The 25,731-nt window shown below is 37.0% G+C and overlaps 1 protein-coding gene across 1 annotated transcript; it reads right to left on the bottom strand.

The window, feature by feature from the left end:
• Positions 1-460: 460 nt before the first annotated feature.
• Positions 461-24,848, bottom strand: ITPRIP (inositol 1,4,5-trisphosphate receptor interacting protein). The gene is made up of 2 exons (XM_026704740.2): positions 24,382-24,848; positions 461-4,864 (listed from the first exon to the last, which is right to left on the bottom strand). The coding sequence occupies exon 2, from the start codon at positions 4,849-4,851 to the stop codon at positions 3,205-3,207; it is 1,647 nt and encodes a 548-aa protein (XP_026560525.1). The 5' UTR covers positions 4,852-4,864; positions 24,382-24,848; the 3' UTR covers positions 461-3,204.
• Positions 24,849-25,731: the final 883 nt, after the last annotated feature.

Genomic DNA, 25,731 nt, shown 5'->3' with positions numbered 1-25,731 from the left:
AATCCCTAGCACTGCGTAATGGAGTGAGCTCCCGTTACTTGTCCCAGCTTTTGCCAACCTAGCAGTTCGAAAGCACATAAAAAATGCAAGTAGAATAACAGAAACCACTTTGGTGGGAAGGTAACAGGCCCCATGCGCCTTCGACATTTTGTCATGCTGGCCACATGACCACAGATACATCTTCAGACAATGCTGGCTCTTTGGCTTAGAAATGTAGAGGAGCACCACCCCTAGAGCTGGAAACAACTGGAACGCAACATGGGGGAACCTTTACCTTACTGTTTATTTTTGTTTTAGACTTATTGTATGTGTTTAGAATGACATGAAAAAGGAATACTCATTATCTTTAAAGAGAGCCAGTGTATGCACAATTTCTTGAACCACTTTTCTATTTTTTTCTATGAATTCAGCTTTGCTTTCTAATAGTATAACCTTTGAAATAGACAAATTAAAATTAAAGGAAGTTTTTAAAATTGTATTTCCTACTAAAACTTTAATAAAGATTTTCACAGATGTTCAATGATACCCTGAAGGAACTTGTAGATTTTTACAACATATTTTGTTTCCCCTGAGACTTGTTACAAGACTGTGACAAAATTAGAAATAGTGCTGACAGGAAAAGATGACAGGTATTTTCCACTTCCACCATGTAATTAAAATAACCGGAGTCACAGAGGGCTGTTTAATAGACTTATTAAGTGGAGCCTGTATTTTACAAGGAAAGCAGTTATATAGTATATTGACATTAGAAGAAACATTTTTAAGTGCAGAAATTGCCTGCAAAAAAGAATGCTATCAGAAAATGAACATTCTGATACCATAGATGGCACGAAGGATTTTTCAGTCTGTTTAGCAAAGCTGTTTTCCAGTCATATTTAAAAATATAGACACTAAGTTTTCAAGTTTTTCACATTCTTGGGATTTGCACGATAGAATTTCCTTTAAAAAATATGTTCTATGTCCAAACCCTCTTTTATCAATAGTTAAAGTGAGACACTTGCCTGACTGCTTTGCTCAACAATCACAATCCTGACACTCCCAAGTTTTGTTTGTTGAGCTGTTAAAACTAATTTAACACATTTACCAGTGACAGATGTTCATTATTCCTGAAAACCCACTACAGCATTTTAGTAAAAATTTATATCAGTCATAATGACATCATACAAATAATATAAACTTGTTTAATGAAGTAATGCAAATAGCAATAGTGTTTTGACCCATCAAGGTCGTTCAAGCAAAGATTCATTGTATTCCAAGAGTGCATGAAAAGTTTATATAGCAGCATTATTTAGTCCTATTTAAACTGTTAAATCAGATCAGGAATAATTTGACTATTTCTGTTAGTAAAGAGAAACACTGAATGGAAGGTGGACTTTCTAAATATTTGATAATGAATATGCAAATACAGAATTGCCCTGTCCATGTAGTTGCTATAGAATTAGGTCTGAAGAGATAATTTAAGCTATTGAGTCTGATCTTCTCCACAGTGCAGGAATGATTCATGTCACTGTAAAACTACAGTACATTCAGAATTATGTGTAGGTACAGCTAAAAACCACTAGTTTTTAAAAACCACTAGTTTAAGATTTGTTTGTGTTATATCAGAATGTAATCAACAGCTTTATGTATTTTCTATAGCTTCTGGAAATCACTAACGGCCACAAAAAGTATTAATAAAATACATATAATGGAGGAGGGTAGGTGCTGTAGTGATGAAGGTGCTGGTTTAGAAACCAGATGATGAGTTTCAGGCCTGAAGTAGGTGTCTGAGTGACCTTGGGCTAGTTGATGTCTCTCAGCTCAACTAACCTAATAGGGTTGTTGCTGAAGGAAAAATAGGAGGCAGGAAGATAAATCATGTTCACCACTTTTAGTTTTACACACATACACACACACACAATAGCTGATATAAAGGTGAGTGAGTTTTGCCTACAGTATTTCTAATTCAATCTTATGTAGATTTTGGTATTTAAACAATCTTCACTTCAGAGTATTCATTGAGGTTTGCTGTACAAAAATAGTAATTTGTCCATTATTATAGAAAACTTTTTTTTCCTCTGAAAATTAGTAATTTCCATTGGAACAGAGAGTGGCAAAGCAAGGCTCTTATCTAAGAAATAGAAGGGATTTTGCAGTCCAGAAAGCAAAGAGCTAATCCGATCTTTCAAGTGAATGGGCTCTATTAAAAGTCTTTGGCTGATAATTATCCTGGCAAAGCTCAAAAGTAAGACATTTTTTGTTCCTCTTTCAGTTACAAGATCACAACCTGTTGCTAGAATTTCCGGTTCTGAGAAAACAAATGCCTAGTTTATACACGACACTATAACATTAACTACATGGCTCCAAATGATTTTGGCCAATTTTTAAATGCAACTATATCTGGATATTATTTATTTGCTTTTGTTTTTTCAAACTGTATTTTTGAGGAAAATTAATCATAGAAAACATTTGAGAGAGTATTTGGATGAAGATTCAGTCATGGAAAAAGTAATATTTGATGAAATGTAGGTTGGTTACCCAAGAGCCTGGTTTTATGGTATTAGATTTGGGGATTATTCTTCTGCGTTATGGAGGTGAATCATTTCAGTGAAGATGAGCAAAGTTGGACCTGCTGAAGAGTTTCTCACTGCAAGTATGTCAAGCCTATTTAAGTTGAGATCCCTTAGAAGTAAGCTGTTTCAAATTTAGTAGGATCTGTTTCTAAAGGTGTAATTTGGAATTTCACTGTCAAATGCATAAAGTTATATGGAACCAGGTTTTGCCACATATATCTAAACTAAATTAAAATTACATTTTAAAAATCCTGGTAGTAGAATTTTATATCAATTGGAAGGGAACAAGACTGAAGATCTATTACTTAATTGTACATCATCCTTCTCTCATTAAATATGTTAGACCTTATAAAGAAGGCACTCTTTTTCAGTCTGGCCACGGTACTTTGCCACAGCAGCAATAATAAAACACTTAACACAGATACCATTATATTCCTAAAACTGTAATATAATAAATTAAAAATATTTTTCCTTGCTTAAACTCATTACAACGAAGAAATACACAGTGGTAAAAATGTTGAAGGTTGCATAAATATCAGCCAAGATCATTGGAAAGGAAATGAGAATGGTATTTGTTGTACAGATATCTGTAAATTCTACATGTCTTCTCCCATGGGGAGATTTACATATATGGTAGCTGTCAAAGGAGCTGTCACAGAAGATCTTTATTTAGTGGAATTGCCCGTCCATTTTGAACATGCATGGAATATTCATTAATTAAAGCTGATGTATTCTTAAGCATCTCGTGGAACATGTCCATAGCTTTTCTATAAGTGCTTCGCTGCAGTACAAAGGGCCGGAAAAGGTTCAGTGGTTCTGCCTTTTGAAACTCCACTGGAACACCCAGTTCCTGTGGCAGATTTCTATTTCCAATGAAAAAGTGGTAAAGCCTTTTTTCTTGCAAGCTTTTCTCCAAAAAGTTGAGTACATCTTGCAGCCTGGCCTCCAGACAGTCAGAAGTCCATGCTGAACTAGGATGGATTTGTAGCAAATGCAGCATTACTGTTTTGAAATGATAGTTTGTCAGGCTACTCGGTTCTGTCAGACTGCACTGCTTTCCATGAAGGAAAGACAAAATCTGGAGGCAACTGAGGTGGCAAGGATTAGCAGGCAAAGTTTTGGAAATAAACTGGATATATCTCTTCTCATACACAGTAAAGGTAAGAAACCAGTGAGTGTTGGTAGTGAAACTCGGTGCCAAGCTGTTGAATGGAAAGTGAGAGATAAAATATACATCAGAATCTGCGTATTGTACCACAGGCCTGAGATTGAATGTGATGCTTTTTCCAGACCTGAACTTGATTTTCAGGGCACCTGGAGTATCCAGGTGATTGAAAATAAGACTGAATTCATACTTGTGTGCAATTTTATTCCATCCCTTGGTAAGTGCCATCTGGAACCATGTCATAACTTGGTCAGAATCAAGATACTGAGTATCTTTGAAGCAAAGGAGATCTTCCATATGGTTACTCTGTCTAGTTTGGCTCACTTTGCTGTGAAGTAGACAAAGTAAATCTTCCCCCAATTTAGTTTTATCACAGATACAACTTGATGAGCTCTCATCTGACCGGATGATCTTTATCATGCCATAACTTCCTTTGTCTGGTAGAACAGACTCTCCTGAACACCAAGTCTCAAATTGGAAACAATACGGCTCTGGGGGATTAAAGGGGACAATGAAATCACAAGTGAAAGGCTTGTTTGTTCTCCAATTTTCATACATGCTCCCAACTCCTATAGACTCTTCCACTTCCATGTCAGTATCTCGGTTACACACGCTTCTCAAAGCTTCTAATAAGTCATCTGCAAAGCCTTCCACAAGCTCTCGGTTCCTAGCAATATCATTTGTTACATTCTGGAGACATCTTTCATAAAAACTATCCAATGTAACTTTGTCTGGTAGAATAAAACCCTTGAATGTTCTTCCCAGGACATTAATTTCATCATCTTCTTTGGTATAATCTTGCCAGTTCCCTTCCTGGTAATCCTGTCTCCAGAATTCAATTAGAAGAAAGACTATCATGGACAAAGCAGTCCAGAAATTCCAAGAAAGTGAATCATGGTCATACTGTTTTTCTGGTTCAGTCTTCTCTGAAGAATCCACTGAAACTTCCTGTGCTGCTAATTCCTGCTCCAGTTTCAGCTGCTCTAGCCTCAGATTTTCCTCACGCTCTTTCATCTTTTCAATGATTTCTTCTGTGTTTTCAAAAACAGTAACATTTTCCTTTGGGAAGAGAAGTGGATGGTTGATAATAGCTGTTATTACCACCAAGCACACCCGGAAGAATCCGGCCGGCATAATAAAATCTTACCTATGAGAGAAACAGAGAAAGAGTTAGCTTTGCTAATAACGGAACATAGATATGAAGAAGTATATTACTGGCATTGCTGAAATAACTGTCTAATACTTTTCTTATTTTCTCTCTAGTTCTGAAAATGTCCATGATTTTAGACATAGGAAGCAATGATCTTTATATCACATATAAATGTTAATATATTTCAGGAATTTATTTAAAGAGAATTGTACTACTATGAGAAAGGGAGACAGAAAAATATGAATTTCAAGCCAGAGTTGGATGTTAATTATAAACCCACAAGGGTAAAGGAAACAAATGTCAATATTCATTTTGTTAATGCTCCATTTAATATTGTTACAATGATGAAATGTATGAAGATTGTTCCCATTGGTGTCAAGAAACAATTTATTTTATAGCTAATGAGATACAAAAATACAACTCCTATGAAATATCAGAAGAAACAAAACAAAAACCCTTAACTGATTTTATATATGTATCTCCTAAGGTTTTATTAGTTCTTATGGTTTTGCATGTTGATCTCTCATCTAAACATCGTTAAAAGGCTAACAACCTGTGTACATTCTAAAATAAATGGAAAAAAGAGAGCTTTGTTAAATAGAAAATTGTCTTACCTCTCCTAGTATAATACACAGTATTTACAAAGATAATAGCCTTAAACCCACCATTTATTCCCCCTTTGTATTCATAATTGTTTTGTTTTTAAATTTTCATTGAGCCAAACATTCTTCACAATGAGGAAAATGCTAACTTACATAAGCATTCAATTACTCACACACACATGTGAACTGATTCATACTTTTGATTTTTCATACAGCACTACCTATAGAAACTATCTTAGATCATTTACATAAGCAAGTTAAAATGGATGTTGTGGTATTATGCAACCAATGCTCTTTATACATGAAACAGTTCTGGCTAATAAATCATAGTGGTTTTAATACATCTGTCTCTAAAGAAGCATGGGCTAGCTACAGTTCCAATCAGACAGCAATTATGAAATCTGGATCTAAGTGAGTAGCCATGCTAACTATGAAGTAAGTCATGGCAGCCAGGTATCTGACAACTCTTTCAGGCAAGAACATCTCCTGAAATTGATGTGCCGGTCATTAATAAGATCTTTGACTTAATTAAAAATGCTGGTTATCATACTTACAAGCTATTTAGAATGCAGCACTGAACTGAAATAGTTCAGGCAAGGCCATGTCAAAATCAATTCTGCCCATCTTGCTCCATTCATTTAGGTAAGGCCTGTTTAGGTGCCCCTACAAATGAAGTTTATGGAGTATGGGCCAGGTGGCCTTCTCCTTGGTGGCCTCATTTTATTAAAGACTCTCCTGCTAAAGGAAAGGACAGCTCCTACTCTATACAGGTAGTCATTAAGATTATGATTACTCGTTCAGTGACTGTTCAAATGTTTATGACAGCACTAAATGAAGGGGACTTGTGATTGGTTTGTAAAATTGCAGCCTTTGCGATTTACGTGGACTTTGCAATGTCCATGTAGTAACATGATCACTATTCAGGCGCTTGACAACTGGCTTGGAATAACAATGGCTGCAGTGTCCCATGGGCACATGATTGTCATCTGCTACACAAAGAAAGTCAGTGGGAAGTCGACAGGTCACAAGTCGCTCCCATCACTTTTTCGCTTTCTTATGCTTCTTAGTGCCTGGCCATGGCATCTGCCCTGCTCTGTAGCATCTGCTTGCAATAGTTGCATTCCTGGGACAACAACCCATCTATCTGTTCATGTTATGTAGCACCTGCCTGTAAACCCCACCAGCCTGTATGTGGCGCTAACCCAAGGATCTTCAAACTTGACAGGTTTAAGACTTGTGTTCTTCAACTCCCAGAATTCCTGGGTTACCATGACTGGAGGAGGAATTCTGGGAGTTGAAGTCCACAAGTCTTAAACTTGCCAAGTTTGAAGACCCCTGCTCTAACCTATAGAACTCACCTGCTTGCCTGGGGTTCCTGCCTTTTCCCACATTGCTGTCACATCACAGTACTTCCTGGATTGCTGTTGCTGTGCAATGTGGCCTTGTGACATCTCATGCTTTACAGACACATCACATAGTGATGGAAATTCCAGTCCTAATTGCTATCATAACCCATTGCGGAGTTATAGTTCATGTTTAAAATTTTTTTCAAGGATGGCTCCACAAACACATGAATAAGTGGTCTGAATTATCTAAATCAGTAGTTAAATTATTAGTTATTAAATTTATATTCTGCCCATCTTGCAGTTTGAGGAGACTCTGAGAAACTTACCATGTAATAAATACAGATTAAAAACAATTATAAATATAAAAACAGATTAAAATTAGAAAAGATTAGAACAAAGTAAAAAACCAGGGGCAAGGAACAGAGCAATGGTGGTATCTTCTTGTGTTACTGCACCAACTACCTCTTGCCAACAGTGGAACAATGTATCCTTGTGCCAAAACTATCTTCCCCAAAGCCAAAACAGAGAGAAGAGTTCTAACTTCCTCCTCAAGGGAAATTATCACTATTTTGGAGTTGTGTGCAAATAAGAACAATTAATAATCTTCTTTGCATGACACAATATAGTGCAATTCAGTAATTATTAGGCCTGATTGAATTAGGCCTGGAAAAACCATTATGATTTCGGTCACTGTTTCTCAGCTTAAAGTATTTCACAGGCTAATGTTCTGGGGATAAAATGGAGATACCCCCCCCCCCCAACTAGGTGTCCTCCACAACTTGGAAACAGATAGGAGGTAAATAAGCAAAAAAAAAAAAAAAATCAACATCAAACCTATACAAAGATTTAGAAATTTTTCCACCAAATCAGTCTGAAATCATGAATTTATTAAAGCCTAGCACAGTTCTTGTTGTGGTTAGCTGGCAGCAGGTGCGGACGGCTAAGGAGAGCGAGGACATAGATGAAGGGCCAGGACCATTTCCTGCTGCCTTCAGAGATTGAGGGGCTGGCAGCAGTGATGAGTTGGTTCCCAAAGAGCCTTTGCCAAATGCGTGTGCACACAGAATTGCTTGCAGGAAAGAGCAGCTACAACAGCACGGGCAACCCGGGAGTAAGGCTGCAAGGTAATGGCCCCTCCTTCAAGAAGATAAAAGCCAGCTGTGAAACGAACGTTCTTTGCAGAAGGCAAAGACGTTTTGAAACTCCAACCTCGTGGACATTCCAGTGTCCTGCGTTTGTATTCGAAGATTTTTGTATTGCAAATTATTTCTTGTCTGTTATCTTTTGGCAGTCTCGCACAGTTTGGCAAGGCTTGTGCTTATCACAGCTAATTATTTTGCAGAAGCATTAAAAGGTTTCTGTTCCCTTTGGATTGTGTTTGATTTGTTGGATAAGAGCGTGGGTCAGAATAGTTCTACACTTAATAAAATTACAGACTTCCATTAGCAAATAGGTCTCAGCTCTGTATTCCAATAGTGCCATGTTTATCATGGAAACAACATTTAGGAGTTGGTGCAAGTTATCCTTTATTGGAAAGCTCTACCCCAGTCTGTGCCAACCTGCCACATATTGATGTTGTGGAACATTAACTGTCAGAATCCCCAACCAGATTGACCCAGTTCTGAGAGTTGCAGTCCCACATGTTCATTTGGAGAAGGGTGCTCTGTGTTTCTTTCAGAAAAGCAGTCAATCAAAATTGGATAAATTATGGAAGAAAGTCATGATTTGTATATCTGTGAAGCAGATAGGTATACATATATAAGGTTAGATAAACCTGCTCTTGCAGAGCCTGAGAAGCAAAAAAACCAGATTTACTTGTTATATGACTAGTACGCTGGATTTTCCTAGTGAAATCATAAATTTCAGAAGACTCACGGACTATTACAAACTAAGCTATCATAATTCTGCAAGCAGGGGCTTGCAAACTACATTTTAACAAGCAGAGGGAATTGGAATAAAAAAATGAATGTTGCCTATTGCAATTATATGTATTAGATTTGTATATAATAGGTGGGGAAAAGTAAGTTTGGGCCCAAAATTTGAAGAGATAGAGCACAATGGAATAAATTGGATGATCCAGGAAGGATGATGACCTTTAACTGATCACTACCAAAATCATCCTGACCCAGGGTGAGGCATGCTAGTTTTTAGCTTAGAAAATAAAGATAAGAAATATATCAAATGTCCAAGGATAAAGATTATTAGTGTGTAAATTTAAATAGTGAATATCACAAAGTGAAAGATTATGTGTTCAAATTCAGCTGCCTGGATTGGTGCCTAAGTCTATCATCTGCCTAGCAAATACTGAATTGTAAGGTTTTCTCGTATTACAAAGATATTGGTCCCTTTATATATTTATACACTTTCTAAAACAAAATGCTTCACTCCGCAGTGTAGTAAGTTTGACTTGGGATTATTCTTTTAAATATGAGCAGCAGCCAAGGCAGTGCAACAGTTATCACTCATGATCCAGTCTAAGGAGATCTAGGTTCAGATCTACTCTTAGCCACTTAATTTCACTAAGAGAACTGGGCTAATTGCTATTCTCATCCTAGCCTACCTCATACAATTATTGTGAAGAAAAATCAGATGAAGTACTGGTAAGAACAGAACCTTGAAATCCTGGGCAAATTATGGAATATATATTTAATAAATGTAAACATGAATTAGGCCACCTTTGCTTTGAATATATAATGGTCCAAGAAAAATTAAAATTAGATACATAATATAAAGAACAGATATCTTTCTCTCCAACTAATGTCACTGGGGATTTTAAAAATTTAAGCTAGAAATTACACAGCCAGCCTGCATCTTTATCTGTTCACAAGAAATCTCCAGGATTTCCTTTTCTGGGCTGTTATTAAAAATAGAACAGTATGTACTAGGAGTACTTTGAGAAACAAATATAACACTGCCAGTGCTATCTTCTCGGAGGCATCCTGATCTCAGACCTGAGCAAATGCATGTGGCTTGTGATCAGGAAGCACTGTGTCTAATTAATAAAATAGTATAAAATTAAATAAAGATCAGAGGGTAAGTTTTCATGACCATTTATTGGTGAAATTATTTTGGGGTACAGCTGTGAAAGACAATGAATACAAGCTAATATTTTGCAAGTGGCTATCAACTTACATTCATTGCCTCACACAGTATTGCCCTGAAGTAATTTCAACAAAATACATAGGTAATTAAGATGTGAAAAACAATGTGCATTTAAACAGGTTCAGCAGTGGCCCTTTACAAACATCCCATGAGGGTGATGCCCCAAATGGATGATGAATTTTGATGCATACATGAAGGTGCTTAAGAGTTCTCCTGACAGCTTTGGATATAGTTTTGGAAAATGGAGACTACAAAAGCGCAATACCATACCAATCCCAAGAAGCCTTTTAATTAACCAAAGAGGTCAGGGAAATTAAGTGGTTGAAAAAGATACCTAACTGATGGTGGCAGAAAACCATAAAGAATCTGACTGAGCACTGGTAAAAGCTTATCTTAGAGCCTACATAATTCTGATAAGTGCAGAATCATATCTTTCTCCATACTCTTGCATGGTAGTTTTTTTTTAATTACTCTTTCAGGGAAGAATAAGATCTTGAGGCTCACTGGGTGGTTTTGTAGATTTTGTGATAAGAGTTATTTATATTTTCTTTAGGACAGATGCAAGTTGTGCAGAATTCATTGTAATGTGTGAGGCTAGAACTTGAAATACTATCTGGGATTTTTTTCAGTTACTGGACTGACAAAGTGGTCAGAGTTTTCTGGAACAGGGTTTTCTTTTCTGGAACAACATCTATAGCTTGAATATAAGGTGTTTCATGTTCCTTTGGGCATATATATGGTGTAATGGACAGAAGGAACAAACCTGTGGAACAGGAAGAAGAGCTGAAAACTAGGAAACAACAAATAAAATATAACTGACTCTGGGATAAAACTGTAATTTGAGAAAGCATCTCATACAAGACTCTTCTAGTCTTCAGGTAGATAGAGGGAGGGAGAAGCACATTCAGACTAGCAATGTTCTATTTCTATAACCTTATGATAAAAGCAGTGTTAAATGGAAGACAAATAGTTATTCTGTTATGTTTTTACAAAAGATAATGAAACTTATGACCTTAAGAAATGCATCAAAGGTGGTAAATTTCATAGAAACGAGAGCAAGCTTTTTAAAAAATCAGTTTTAAGGATACTCTGTCACAGCAGAAAGAAATTAAATCTGTAGTATTTCACCTGCTCTATGTTCAACAAATTTCATATATGGACAACACAGGGTTGTATAAAAAGTAGGGATAGTTGAACTATTGGAAGAGAGAGTAACAGGCTAAATAACAATTAAGTGAACAAATGATAAAACGAAGTACTTCTCTCTGCTCTCAAGATCAAAGCTGGGATGGGGATAAATAGTAGTGATCTGCTCACAAGGATCACTCTGATGTAAAGATATTAACAACTTAAAGAGTATAGAATTCTTTCTTCATGGTATTCTTCATGGTATGATAGAAGCCTTTTTTTCCTTTTTTCAGTATGACTACAGCACTGTTGCCATTTGTAAGAATAGAAGCCAAGTGGAGTTTTGCAAATACCCACATAGGGAATGATGTGAGTTTGCCACAAAATTCCACCTTCAATATGGAATACAAAAATTGATTTCACAATCTTTTAACCAGGTCTGGAAGTCAAGCTTTAGCCAGATCCAGTGCATAAACCTTGCAGGATGAGAACAGCATTCGGAAACAAGCTACATCTCAATTCTTCTGCAGGCAGGGAAAGCCATATGCGAAGTAAACAGCAAGACAAGCCTATAGATACCTCCTTAGGCAATGTATCATTTTTAACAAGAAGTGATGTGGTGTCTTAATGCTCCCTCAGCATTCATCTCTGAAATTAAAGGTGTGGTTAATTTCCTTGTGTATAAGAAGTATGATGCATAATTCTCTTAATCTCAGTGCTGACAAACACAATAAGCTTGTTTAATATTTGTCAGTCTGCCTGTGCTTGCCAACTGGTGAGTAGTATTAGCTAGAATAAAGCATAGTCAAATTATACTCCAATTGTTGGGTGTGTTAGAAAGAGGATGGCAGTAAGCGTATGCTTTATAGTACTATACTTGGGTTTCTGCTCTGCAGTGATTAAGCTCTTCATTTTTTATTCTGCTGCTAATTTTGAGATAGGAAAAAAGCCTTGAGGATTTGTTTTGGGACCATAGGGGTCTGTTTTAATTTTCTTTTCTCTTTTCTCTTTTGTGTATTCCTGACATCTGTTGCAATCTCAAAAGAAAGGTAACATTTGCAGGAAGTCCATAGACAGAAGGGCTACAATTTGCCAATTAATGGTGCATAAAGAAGCAGTTTTTGCAACAATGGGGAGTTCAGTGTTGCTCCAGCTACGACTGTAAACAGATTGCATAATTTTGCTTTCCCTTTTAATGCTCCGGTGATATTGCAGGATCCAATCTTCTCTCTAGCTAAATTCCCTGAATATGGGCTCCAGCATGAGTCCAAAAGCTCGGAAGACAAAAACCTCTGGTCTCTGACTGACCCAGGTTGGATCCTGCAACATTATTCTGGGACACATATATCTCCTTCATTCTCTGGTGATATGAGTTTTTTTAAAAAAATTGTGATTAATGTGTGTTAAACTAAAGAAATCTTTATTGCAGAAACAAAATATTTGAGGATTTATGCATTGGCAGTTGATTACACAGATTTTAAACCAAGTATGATTTAAAACACTGATTAAAATTAGAGTGGACCGCAGACATTAAACTTAGGGTGGAGAATTGCTATAATGAGTTGATTGCTGGCATGAGAATAGAAAATGTCTGCATTCAAAAACTCTCAACATATAACAAACTTAGGAACTACAAAACATTTAAACTTGTCAAGTCCCAGACTTAACTGTACCAAAATAAAGGTTCACATTGTCATAGGAGAGAAGACTTTCAAACAAGTGTTCACATGAATAGGATTACAGCAGAGATCTATATGTTCTCTAGAGTGTAAAAATAGTATAGTTAAGCAAAATTTAATGCTTGATTGATATACGAAATACATTTAAAGTAAACTATCTTCTACTCTTCTGTTTGGAATTATACCAATAAAAGGAAAATAGGACTGTGTGAACTGAAATAGAGGCTAGGTTATTTTCATACAACTAAACCAAGCATTACTCTACATACAGAAAAAAAGTGTTAATATTGAGGGTGAAAGTTAATCACAATACCTATATTCAGTTTAATCCAGTTATGTGAATTATTGAGTAAAAAAATTACATATTTTATATAACTTTACTGACACTTTTTAAAAACATCTCATATACACTTTTCCTGAATAAATATAGTATGTACTTAGAAGTCTAGGTTAAACTTCTTTATACTCTTGTTATAATCTGATTTTTCTCACATGCTAAAAAAAAGTATTTGGCATAGATCATAAAGAAAATGATCTTGAGGGACATAGGTAGGAAACATTATATAAACAAAGAGGTATTAAGAAGAGACTCAGGCAGGATCTTCCCTTTATTCTTTGGCATATAAGAAGGGTGGATAAAAGTTTGCAAGATTCTATTACTATATCGTGGCCTGTTTCTTCTTGTGGCATGATGTACCTGATGTCTATGTCAAAGGATTGACATTTGGTAAACAGGTTTCCTAGTTGTATATGAAATTGTTGAGATGCTGGTTATGAAATAGCAGAAATCCATTTCTTTAACAACGTTAGGTTTTTTTTTTCCTAACTAAAGATGAATAAACCAGTGTTGTATGTTTTATGCCTTACTGAACGGCTAATCATTGTTAATACTTAGAAGTACCAAGAAAAAAGTCTGCTAGTTGCAAAGAACATCTTTCCAAGTCTTTTTCAGTCATAAGATGAAAGTACGAATGAAATGCTCTGATCCACATTTCTACAGTACTTAGTTAGCATTATATGCAAATCAGTGCATATGGATTTCAAAATCATATTGAACTTCATTATGTACACCTCACACAGGAATCAGGAAGAACAAAATGTTATATAAGCTATTTTAGTAGTATCTACTTCTTCTCTGCTGGTACTATAAAAATAATTACCTGGACATTCAAAGAGTGAAAAGAGTGTGGTGAGAATTTTCAAATGTAGTACATTCCAGTTTAGAAAATCACTGAGTAAGATTATAGATAAAACATCGTAAAGGATGCAGTAGAGCTAACTGAAATATAAGTCCAGTGCAACATTTTATACAAAGAGAATAAGCTGTATGAAATCTGCTCACTTGAGCAACTTAAGACATATACTTGAAGACATGAACAGGTGAGTAACTGTGAATTGGGTGAGCCTATAAATTTTCTTAATATTTACATACAAAGGGAAAGTATGCCTCTCAAAACATTAAAGAAAAATCACTTGTCATATGCTTCATACATATTTTGAAGTGAATATCTAGAAGAGAAATGCTTATCTGTCAAGTGTTATGCAGATTTTTATTACTTTATACACTACTGTATATCCAAACTGAAACTTCTATTTCAGGAGTGTCAAACTCTATTTCATTGAGGGCCACATCAGGGTTATGTTTGAACTTGGGAGGTCTGGTGTGTGGCCACGTGGGGCATGGTGGGCACAGCCAGCTCAACATCACTCATGTCGGGGAGCAACTGTAGTGGCCAAATGGCAGGACTTCCTTCTTCCCTGAGACCCTCCCTCACTCTCATTATAATCTCTTTCCTTTCTTCCTCTTCATTCTCCTTCTTCGTTTCCCTCTTTCCTTATTTTTCCTTTCTTGCTCTCTTCTCATCTTACCTTTTTTCCCTTTGTCTTTCCTCTTTCCCCTTTCCTGTCCCTTTTTGCATGCTCAAATGCAAAAGGGAAAACATTTCTCCTTTTGTTTTTAGTTTGTTTTGATAGCTCTCTGCCAGCGAAAATGGAGCCCAGGGAAGGGGCCTGCAAGCAGCCCCCTAGCTCTGTTTTTACTGGCAGAGGGCTTCAGGAGACTGTTGTGGCCAAAAACGAGACTCAGGGGTGCCACACATGGCCCTTCCGAGCTCCATTTTTGCTGGCAGAGGCACCGCAGACCAGTCCTTTGCTGTTTCCAGACCAGTCCTTTGCTGTTTCCACAGGCTAGATCTAAGCACCCTGCATCCGGCCTACTGGCCTTGAGTCTGACACCCCTGTTTTATTTTAAGAGATTTTCCATATAGAAATGAGAATTGATATGAGCACATCAGCATGAAGGAAGTATTTCGCTATGTACTGTACCATCCCAATACTATATGATCTGCGGTTAAAGGGCTAAAAAAATGTAAGAGCATTTTGGATTATTTTGGCTTAAAAATTTAACTTTAGCACACATGGCTAAGCTATAAAGGAAAGCAGGGAAGGCGTTTGCCATGCCTCCTCCTGAGTAATTGAGTAGTCAAGGATAGTTCTTCAAGAGAACAGTGCAGAAAATTTAAGTTTTCTGGAGTTGTGGGAGGATGTGGTAGGCATTCTGCCAAAAAAAAAAAAAGTTTCAGAGCTATTCTTGTGCTCTTCAGAGAGATGATCAACTTCATCCCAGATATGTGTGTAATGTAATGTGTCTCCTTTTACAGCAAGACTAAAGTAAATTGTAGTTAGGAAACTAAAGAAGAACCAAAGCTCATTAAAATAGATCCCTTTCCCAGACATATCCTCTTTTGGAACACCCAAATTCCATCTAACAGATTTTTTTTAATAGTTGAAAATATCTGGAATTTTGTTGACTTCCTGGTGGATGAAGTATTGAAAATTTCTGGAAACTGTTCACTTTACCTACCTTTGAAATTCATCAGAGATCTGGTGCAACAGGACATCTATATGGTAGCTGCTGGAGATGACTTATACTGTTGTAGCCACCTAAAACCCTAACAACCGTTTTATAGCATCTGTTTTTCACCAATGCTGGATGGTAGAATGAGAGCTATTTATTGCTACATGGGGACACAGCATTTAAAAAATCTTCAATCATCTTCAATCTCAAAAAATCCCACTGAGATTAGCTATTAAAGGGAATTTTTCTTTTCAGATGTATTTTGTTTTTAATTATCCTGAGCTATCTCATGTAATTAAGATTTTGGTATCAATAGACTGGATATTAAGTAAACAGAGAGATTTTTCTTTTCCTCCTTCCACCGTTTAAGGAAACTTGACTGTTGAGTGGAAAAAGAGGCACTGAGTCAGATGTGCGGCCAGCAGTTCCATAAAGTTTTCCCCCCTTATTAAATAAAATTGGATCTGGATGGGCAGTTCTATTTCTCTACAAGAAAAAGATGTTTGCATACTAACAGTAGGCAAGTAAAGGAAAAGTTGCATCAGCTCATCTCCATCTCTGACTAGGCACAAGACAGTCTGGGGAATGTAAAATAAAATATTCTAAGATGAGGCTTATTTTCTAATCCCTGCTTTCTTTTCACCTTTTTCCTTGAGGAATAGATTTTTAAGAATGGAAAGAAGGAATTTAGGCGACTGACCATTCCCCTTACATAGTGTAGACCAAAAGACAGAGAGGATGATACTGCCCCAGTATTGTAATAACAGTTGGATATCTGGGCATTTCTGAAAGGAGCCCTGACCTAAACAGTGCACACAAGAAGGTTTGTGTACTCCACTACGCTGAAGCTATTTGCACACAACAAAATAATTGCACATATATTCAGTCTTATAAAAACTAGTTCAAAGTAGATGTAACAACTTTATTTCTTTTTCTTTCTTTTTTCCCCATTTTTGTTTGCAAGAATAGCATGCTGTCAAAAGGAAACGTTTTTCCTCACCAACATAACTAAAGGTTATTTGCAGCTGCAAAGGGAAGGGGTGATTTTTAGCATTTCCTCCTTCTCCTTCCAGCATCTGTCACCACTTCCGGTCACTTCCCCAAATTTTGACGTTTAAATGAATTTATTACATTTATGGCATATTATTTCTTCATCAAAATATAAGGATATTATGCAATCTCATGATAATCTTTTTAAAAAACTTGGTAACAAAGCATGTCACCATAAAGACCACTATTTGAAACTTTCTCTCAAGCAATTTGCACAGATATAAGAATAAATGGATTCTTTCATTTCTTTAAGGTTGCCAATTTCTTTATCTACCTTTTATGTATATTTCATTTCTAAGCTCTGAACAGATTGGTGAGTCCCACTTTTTAAAAATGTGGTACTAGAATTCAACCGTGGGTCTAAGGCAGAGGTGTCAAACTGGTGCCCTGTGGTCCAGTTGGGTCACGCACAGGCCATTCCCACTCCACCTCCATGAATGGGGGGAAATGTTTCGAGAATGTCATGTGATGGCAATGTGACGTAGGGAGTCTGACACCTGTGGTCTAAGGGGTAAGGAAAACAGTATTCTTGACCTGTTATATAAAATCTTTACTTTTCAAGTTTCAGTAATGAGACAGACCCAGGTATTTTCCACCTTTCTTCCAATGTTTTTGGAAGGCATTAATTAAGAATATACAGGTATTACATGATGATTTTATAACAATTTCAAAACAGCAACTGTTTTTTTTTTACCATGCACCAAAATATTTTTATCAATTATAAAACAAGGAGCTTCCCGTTTTCAATAGTTCAGTGTCAGAAAGGTTAGTCACATGGCTAGAGTTGACCATTTTTTTCAGCATAAATGATTAATTATTTGGAAAGGTTCTTCCTTTGGTATGTGAAATGTAAATGTCAAAGAAACCTGGAGGATTTCCTTTTTCTTTTGTGGAAAAATTCAAAACTGCTCCTCCTTTACCAAAGCAGAAATATCTGGCAATTCTAACAAGAACCAAATTTACCCTAGGCTTGTTTTGTTTGGAGCAACTTGTACAATGTATGACACATTACTAATTTTATTGCCCTTATGATTTTCTAGTAATGTATACCTCTGAGTAAATATTAGAGCTGGAGGCTCACCAGTTCTTCCTATTTTTTTCCTGAGCTTTTACATCTTTAAATATAATATAATTCAAATACAAACTGGTATAGGTATGAACCAAAAATATGATTGATATGACTAAACAAACACATGTATAGTTGCATACACAAGAACTTGCCAATTAGTATAGGATTATTGTTTTTCATTGATTTGGTTGATGTTGAATAGTGTAATATTGTATATTTATTTAAACAAAACATTTGCCATTGATCAACAGTTACTCCACTGAAATATTTGTTCAGTTACCTATTTATGAATGGGTAACTGAATATAATAGAATGCTTGTATTCTTAATTTTTCAGCACAAGAAAATATTCCGTAAGATTCATTTAATGTGTTGAAATAAAAGCTTGCTTGTAGTTTTTAGTCTCCTGTAGCAAAACATCTGTCTGGTGGTAGCCTAAAAACTAGAACTTTTATTATGATACAAAATTGTGGACTACTGCCCATTTGTCTTTCCTTTGTCTCTGAAAATAATCGTAGTACTGAAATCCATTCCTGTGTTTTTCTTTCCTATAACCCTTGCAAACTCGTCAAAGACATAAATATGTTATTAAAATTACAGTAATGCTCCATATCCAGTACTACTTTTGAAGACAGCTCAGAATTTCCAGCTAATACTGAATGTGGAGGCAAAGGCACCCATGTCAATTCTTATCAGCCTATTACATCATCCTGTGAGTTTTATATTGTCCTAAGATTTATCTACAGACAGCATATAAATGAATTAAATAATTCTGTGGAGCAGAATTGTTTTCATATTTGGCCATGTGAAATTATTAATAGCATTACAGATAATGAAGTACCATTGCGTTAAAGGGATTTTGGTCTCAGATAAAGCCCAAAGGAATGCAAACAGCGACCTCATGTTCGTTTACAGGAAAAAAAAATCATACACACTATATTTGTGAGCACAGAACTGAGCTACACATTTCCACATGGGACACGTTTCCCCACAATCCTCTCAATGACAAAAGGAAACATCTGTTGACATTATGACATTTACAAAATGATAAATTATCCATTCTGGTGAAATAGTCTGAACACTCCAAATTTCTACATTAATCTGAGTGATTACAATAGCCAGAAAATAATTTACCATGTTTTATTATATTTGCTTTTCCTTTTTTGGCCCATAAGCTTTGGAAACACTTGCCAATGATAAAGACACTAAAAAATTATGTAGTTAACCAAAGGGCCAAATTGCAACATAAGTATTCATCCACACAAAAGCAAGAAGTAGACAACAAATGTAAAGTTTCAACTATCAAAATCGATGAAAAGTTGAAAAAGTTTATTCTACCAATTTAGTAATATGCAATATTAAAGATATATGAAATGTTGTCCATGGTGCACCTTGGAGGTTCCAAAAATACCAAATCTAATATTCCTTTAATTTCTTTATTAACCATTTCTCTCTAGGAAAACACAGAAATTATTACGATAATAAAAGAGCAATGGCATGTGTACTTATGGCAAATAGGACCAGTCAGCAACTAGTTTACGAAACTCATTTTGGACATGACTTTGATGAAAACAAACACTTATTTAGTAAGAGTTAGTCTTTATTTAATATCTAATGACAGGATCTCCCTGTCATTAAAAGACTAATTTGCAGCCTAATCACATTCTGTCACATAATGGATCAAATACAGAAGAAAGTATCTCAGAAATATAATATGTTGAATCTGTTCCTTGCATAGTACACCTAAACCAAGGGTTGCCAACCTTTTGGACCTCAGGGACCACCAAACTCATAATTTTAAATCCCAGGGACCACTAACTGGTTCTGTGGGTGTGGCCTAATTTGTGGGTGTGGCTTGGTGGTCATGTGACTGGCTGGGTATGGCTTGTACATAAACATTATAAATATTTATATAAATATTGAATTTATTTAAAAAAGAGCAACTTTTACCCAAAATCAGGCAAAGCAGGCAGGCAGATTCAGTTGCTCACAGAATCACAGATTAATTCATAAATCTATCTATCTGCCATTGACTAGCTCAGTCTGTCACATAAAATTTGCTTGCAAGCAAACTCACAAAATTAACTCACAACACACCATGTATGTAAATATTGTTTTTTTTTTTTTAAAAAAAGAGCAACTTTTACCAAAATCAGGCAAAGCAGGCAAGGCAGATTGAGTTGCTTACAGAATCATTCAGTGATCTATCTATCTGCCATCGGCTAGCTCAGTCTCTCAAATTTGCTTGCTGTGAGTCTGCACTGAATAATAGAACCTTCAGTCCTAAGGGAGATTCGGCTGTGCTTAAAAGCAGAGCCGAAGATTTAAAGACTAGCTAGAAAGCAAGAAATTTCCGGCTTCCTAGCTAATCTAAATCTCCAGGCACAGCAGAACAGATGATGGTCGGTAAAAGGAAAAATAGCAATTTAACAGGCAAGTTTGCCGGGTAAGGAGTGAGTGGGCGGGGAGGATTCCCACGGGCCATGTGGGCGGTGCAGCCTTGTGTTTCTGCACAGTCTGGATTACTTGCTTTGCGGGGTGTGTGCTCTGGGGGTGGGATTTCTCTGCGGCCTACTAAAAATAATCTCATGGCCCACCAGTGGGCCGCGGCTTGCGACCGCTGATCTGAACTGTACATGTTGATAGATGGAAAGGTATTTCTACTGGGCTACAGCACATTGAAAAATAAGAAATCACAATACAGATTAAAAGATTTGGAAAATAAATATAAGGAATACAGCCACTCTTCTTTGAGTGGCTCTCTTGTTTTGTGATTGTTAGCAGATATAACAACAACAACAAGAATTGTAAGAATATTTGAAGGATAGTGAGGAAGATTCACTGAAGTTAATATACCAGAAACGCTCACGGAGTACTGGAGAGGCCAAACTGACCTACAAGAAAGACCATAGGAAGACCACAGGAAGACAAAGCATTACATGGCCAGTACATTAAAAAAATAGCAAGCAAAGCAGATAACAAGAAGACCTGATAACTGATAAAAGCAGGAAAGGTGAAAGACAGAGGGGCTAAATCTGGCTGTATGCAACCCTTAAGAACAAATGCATACACAGCCAGAATTAAGAAGACAGCAATTGAGAGCAGCAAGTGCTGCGGAAAGAAGCTGGATAAACACTGAACCACCTGATTAGGAATATTGCACAGACTGACTATAAACAACAGCATGACAAAGTAGCAACAAGATCTGCAAAAACTACCATTTTGCTGTTCCTTGTTCTCAACGAGAATTCTTTTTCTAGCTTACCCATTTTTCTGTACACTGCTCTATTTTTGCCTATTTTTCTCACATCCTGCATCTTTCTGAAAAACCAAAAAAGCAAGGGCAAAACAGCTTTGATGTTTCAACTGAGCTTCTAGCAGCACATGAGCCAAGCAAACATTTGCACAACAACATCCCTGTCCAGAATGTATTCAGACTATGCCAACTCCCTACCTAAGACTCTCAAACTGCAATCTTTGCTTTCTGAAAACTGTTAGCTATTAAAAATATACGCTGGAAAATAAACTGTCAAATGGACATTTTGTTGAAGTTAGGATTTAAAGCAGCTTTCCTCCATATTGGCTTCTCCTTAAAATCATTTAACTAATCAACCCAACACACAGGAAAGACACTAAGGAAAGTCTGAAAATATACATATAACCAGAGGGCAAATGTATTGAAATGTTTTAACCTCTCTTTATCAGAAAAGCAAGTTTCAAATAAGAATAAATAATCAGAATTGGGTCATCAGAGCTCTCTATTCTCTCCAACTTGTGGGGCTATGGAATGTCTTGGACTTCAAATCTGAATAGCATTGTCAATGGCAAGACATGATAGCTGCTGACATCCACACTATCTATATGAGTTGCTTATTTGAGCTCTCAGTACCTTTTGAGTACTTCACATAACTAGCTCTAGCAGTTGTAGCTCCACTAGCATAAATCAAGGACTGTGCCAATCACTTTTCAGCATTCTGTTTCCATTATTTTTACTGTGACTGTAAAACTTACTCTAAACTTTATTCTTCAGGTTCCACATATATAAACTTGTCTACAAATTTCTTGATCCATAAAATCTTTTGGATTACTATCCCTGTAAGTCCCAACTTCCACAGCCTGTTTAGACTGGAATCCCACATAAACCTGTGGGATTGAAAATTTGGAGAGTTCCAAAGTGAAAAAGCTGTCTACTAACTATGTGTGTATTATTCCTAGAGTGATCTATGAAATTTGGTATCTATAATGCAGAAAAAAACCTCTTAGATCAATATCACTGTTAAACCAATGTGATTTCAAGGGAGTTGTAAATAATCACAAATAAAAACAAGAATTCTGATTACTACATAAGTGTTTCAGATGATGGTTGATGCCAGGCTTAGAGGTGGTGAGACAGAGGACAGGTTTATTTTCAAAAGGATCTCAAAATAAGAATTTAATAGCAATTTTGAATTCTGAATTATATTTGGAGAATGAGATGGTTCCCAAATTATGGCTTAACATTATTTAACACATAGGGTTTGGCAAGGAATAGGCAATCTTTTCCATTTGATGACTGGAGTTTTTTTTAAAGAAAATTAATTGGCTGTAGGGAAGGGCTAACATCACTGGAAGGTTTGGGCAGGAGAGCTGGGGTTTATTCAACTTTTAAATAGGTGAACTTTGCCTTTCAGACTTTTGAGCCTGTTTCCACCCTTATAGTATTTTAATGGAGATCTTTCATGTTAAAAAAAAAAATCACAGTACTAATGATCTGCCATTTTTTGATTGATGTTCGGTTATGTCATCTCAAACTAGATCCTGCAAATTGGGTCTATGAAGCACAAGGCTTATTGGCTACTCATTCTAAGCTTAGTTTGTCACGGGTGACAAATTCTTGGCGTCATGTTGCCATCACATGATGTTTTGTGATGTTTTTCTCCATTGCGCAGCTGGAGTGGGAGTGGCCTGTGCGTGATGCGGGCCACCAGTTTGACACCCCTGGTTTATGCAAAAACCAACTCCAAGTATGCTCTCATGGCTGTAGCTAAGCAAAGATCTATTCTAGCACTTTTCCCACAGTACAGCCAACGACCATTGAAAAGCTTACAGTGTTCTGAAAGAGGAAGAAGAGCATGTGTAACTTTTCTTGTATTTTGGATCATAGTTTCCATAGACTATAATTACTGGCCATTCTGAGTGATGTATATATTATTCCAAGTTGCCTAATTTCATGTTGCATTCAATAAAGGTTCCATGTAGCTTCCATAATTAAAACCACAGGCTAACTTCACAAATTTAGCGCTGTTTAAACGTACTGTACTCTGAGCTATAGAGAAGCAGTAGACTTAGAATTACATTTATCTATTAATTCAGTCTTAAATATGGCATGTCCAGTACTACAGGATATATTTTGAGGGACAAAACAGGGCAGGCAGTTAAAACATATTTTTCCAACATTTAGATTACAACTCCTAGAATTTTCAGCTAATATGAAGAAAATAGGGTGTCAGATTTGGATCAGTGTTATAGTTATGGCAAACTAGAAAAGAAAATTGAGTTTGTAATGGGGAGAATGCTTCACAGTTAATGTTGAAGTCCTGATTTAAATAACATTTTACTTATTCTTTTTATTATTAAACTGTACATTTTAACAAATCTATCTAAGCAAATTCTCACAGTCATTTTCTCTTGAGGTACACAAGCCAACTGGGATGGATTTCTGGGGTGGGGCTTTGCAGGATCTTTTGGTGTTTTACTATTTTTTAAATCTCTGGGCAAAGGCCTTTTGCTTTTAAGTAATAAATTTCTTAATTGTCTCCTTTGCTACAATTCCTTCCATACTTTCTTCTCATCTCGGATGCAATCCTTATCGCTTCCGAAGATTTACTTTCAGCTGCTGGTAGAATTACAGCCTTGTGTTTTTATTAGGATTTGTGTTTACTCTTAATGCTTGTTAGTTTGCATGTTGCTGTAAACTAGCCTGGAATTATGTGGCTCAGGAGAAGAATAAAATAAATTGTGGACAATTTAACAGTTTAATAACAACAGCAAAAAAGCACCCAAAGCACTTGTGTGAATAGAAAGAGAAAGCTGAAGAGCCTCGTGAGAGGTGAACATACTGGATAATCAGAATATGGACTATAAAAGAAAGTTTTCGGTATCCATCAGCAAATTGAAAAAGCTAAGTCCCTAGAAGGAGGAAAATGCAGTGTGGGAAATCCTTTTTTTAAAAAAAAACTACCTCATTTTTTTCATAAAGTTTGAAGGTCCTTTCCTCTTCCGTTCCCTATTCTGCAACTCGTTTTACAATGCGTTTGCCGGTTCTTTATTTGGACTATGGAAAAAAACCGGGAAAAAATTAAAACGCCTTTTCAGAATACAGAGTGATCCCCCACCTGCTCGGAGAAGGGCGCCCGTCCGTTCTCTCCCCCCCCCGCTCCGTTTAGCAACGCTGGAAGGCTGCGAGCGGAAGGAGGGGACGGCAGAAAGAAAAAATGACTCCTATCTTTAGCGGCGAGAAAGGCGGCCCGGATAGGGCTGCATACTTTTCAAAAAATAAATGCAACCAGCAGACTCCACTTTGCAACTTGCATTTTCAGAGACAAAGCAGACGTCCGACAGAAAAGAAAAACTACTATCTTAAATGAAAAGCCTGTTTTTGTTTTTTTTGCGGCAGAGGAGTCAATATTGGCTGTATACTTACTGCGTCCAGCAACAAACGTTTTACTTGACTAAACGACCGACAGAGACCGCTTTATCTGCTTTTTCAAGCCAGGTTTGTTTCAGGCTTCGACTTTTCGCGCCGGCTGCGATCAAAACCTCTGTCTGAAGCACTTCCTTCTTCTCTGGGCATCCTACACGCCTGTTGCTTTTAGCTACGAGGGTAGCGTTACTACGATTTTTTTTTCTAGTTTACTCATTTCCTGGAGATGAGCTTTCTCTCTCTCTCCCTCCCCGAAAAACTCTCTCCACCCAGCAGAGGAAAAAAGCGGCGCAGTCCAACTTTCTGGAAAGTCCCAAGACCTTCTTAAGGTGGAAGGCGGTGTTTTAAACACCTCAGCGACAATTGCTAATTTTTTCAGACTTTGCTTCCCCCCCGCCCCCCCGGTTCGAATGCAGAGGAGAAAAGACTAACGGATTCTTAGCAAACACACTTTCCGAGTAGGACAGGACGTGGGGAAGGGTGGGGGAGGAAGAGAGCGGATGGTGGACGCCCTTAAATCTTGACGGTTGTGCAACACGCGAGGAAGCAGCAAAGCAGCAACTATCCGGAGTTTGGTCCTCGTGGGTTTCTCTAGTTGTGAAAACAGTCTGGGTAACCAAGCCTCCTGTATGCACATTTTCTTGTCCGGTTACGCTGCCAATATGTTTCTCTCTCTCTCCCCCCCCCCCCACACATCTGGCCTTACAGTTGCCTGTTGAGAACCCCGAGGATGCTATGTTGGTTGCAGACATGTTCAAATCCTTGGGGGAGGGGGAAGTCGAGAAAACAATAAAGAGCCCTGAGGATCAGCCCCAACCGTTTGTTCCCAGGATAACTAATCAAATAAATTGGGGCCAGGACCTTCAGGAGCACATTGTAATGATAATATTGAGGAAGAATGACCAATATTCATTTATAGCTTGAGCCTTCATGGTTTTATTTAGCTGCTTTAAAAGCTCTGCAAGTTGGCAAACAACCAAGCTCTCTGTGTCTGAAAGAACTCAGTCTATTTGTCCTGTTTCCTGCCTCCCCTGGAGCCCAACGGCATTCTGTGCCCATTGCAGTATATGCAGCCAAGCCATTATGTACCCTCTGTTAAAGTAATTTTCCTTAAAGATGCTCTGTGGTTTACAAACTTGGAATTCCTATGAACTCGGCAAGTTTTATGTCTTATTTATTTATTCATTAGATTTCTAGGTTGCCCGTCTCCAGAGTGGCTGCGCAGTTTAACTACTGCTAAGAAACAATACCATGCTATACTACCATGTAATATTATACTATATTACCATACTACTACCATTCTCTCCAAGGCTTTGGATCGGAACTCTTACCCTCTACCAACACCAACTG

Source organism: Pseudonaja textilis, chromosome 4 (genome assembly GCF_049901715.1).
Source record: "Pseudonaja textilis isolate UNSWEBS1 chromosome 4, rPseTex1.2, whole genome shotgun sequence".
NCBI classification, from domain to species: domain Eukaryota; kingdom Metazoa; phylum Chordata; class Lepidosauria; order Squamata; family Elapidae; genus Pseudonaja; species Pseudonaja textilis.
Note: the sequence above shows the minus strand (reverse complement) of the source record. Positions and strands in the feature narration are given on the sequence as shown.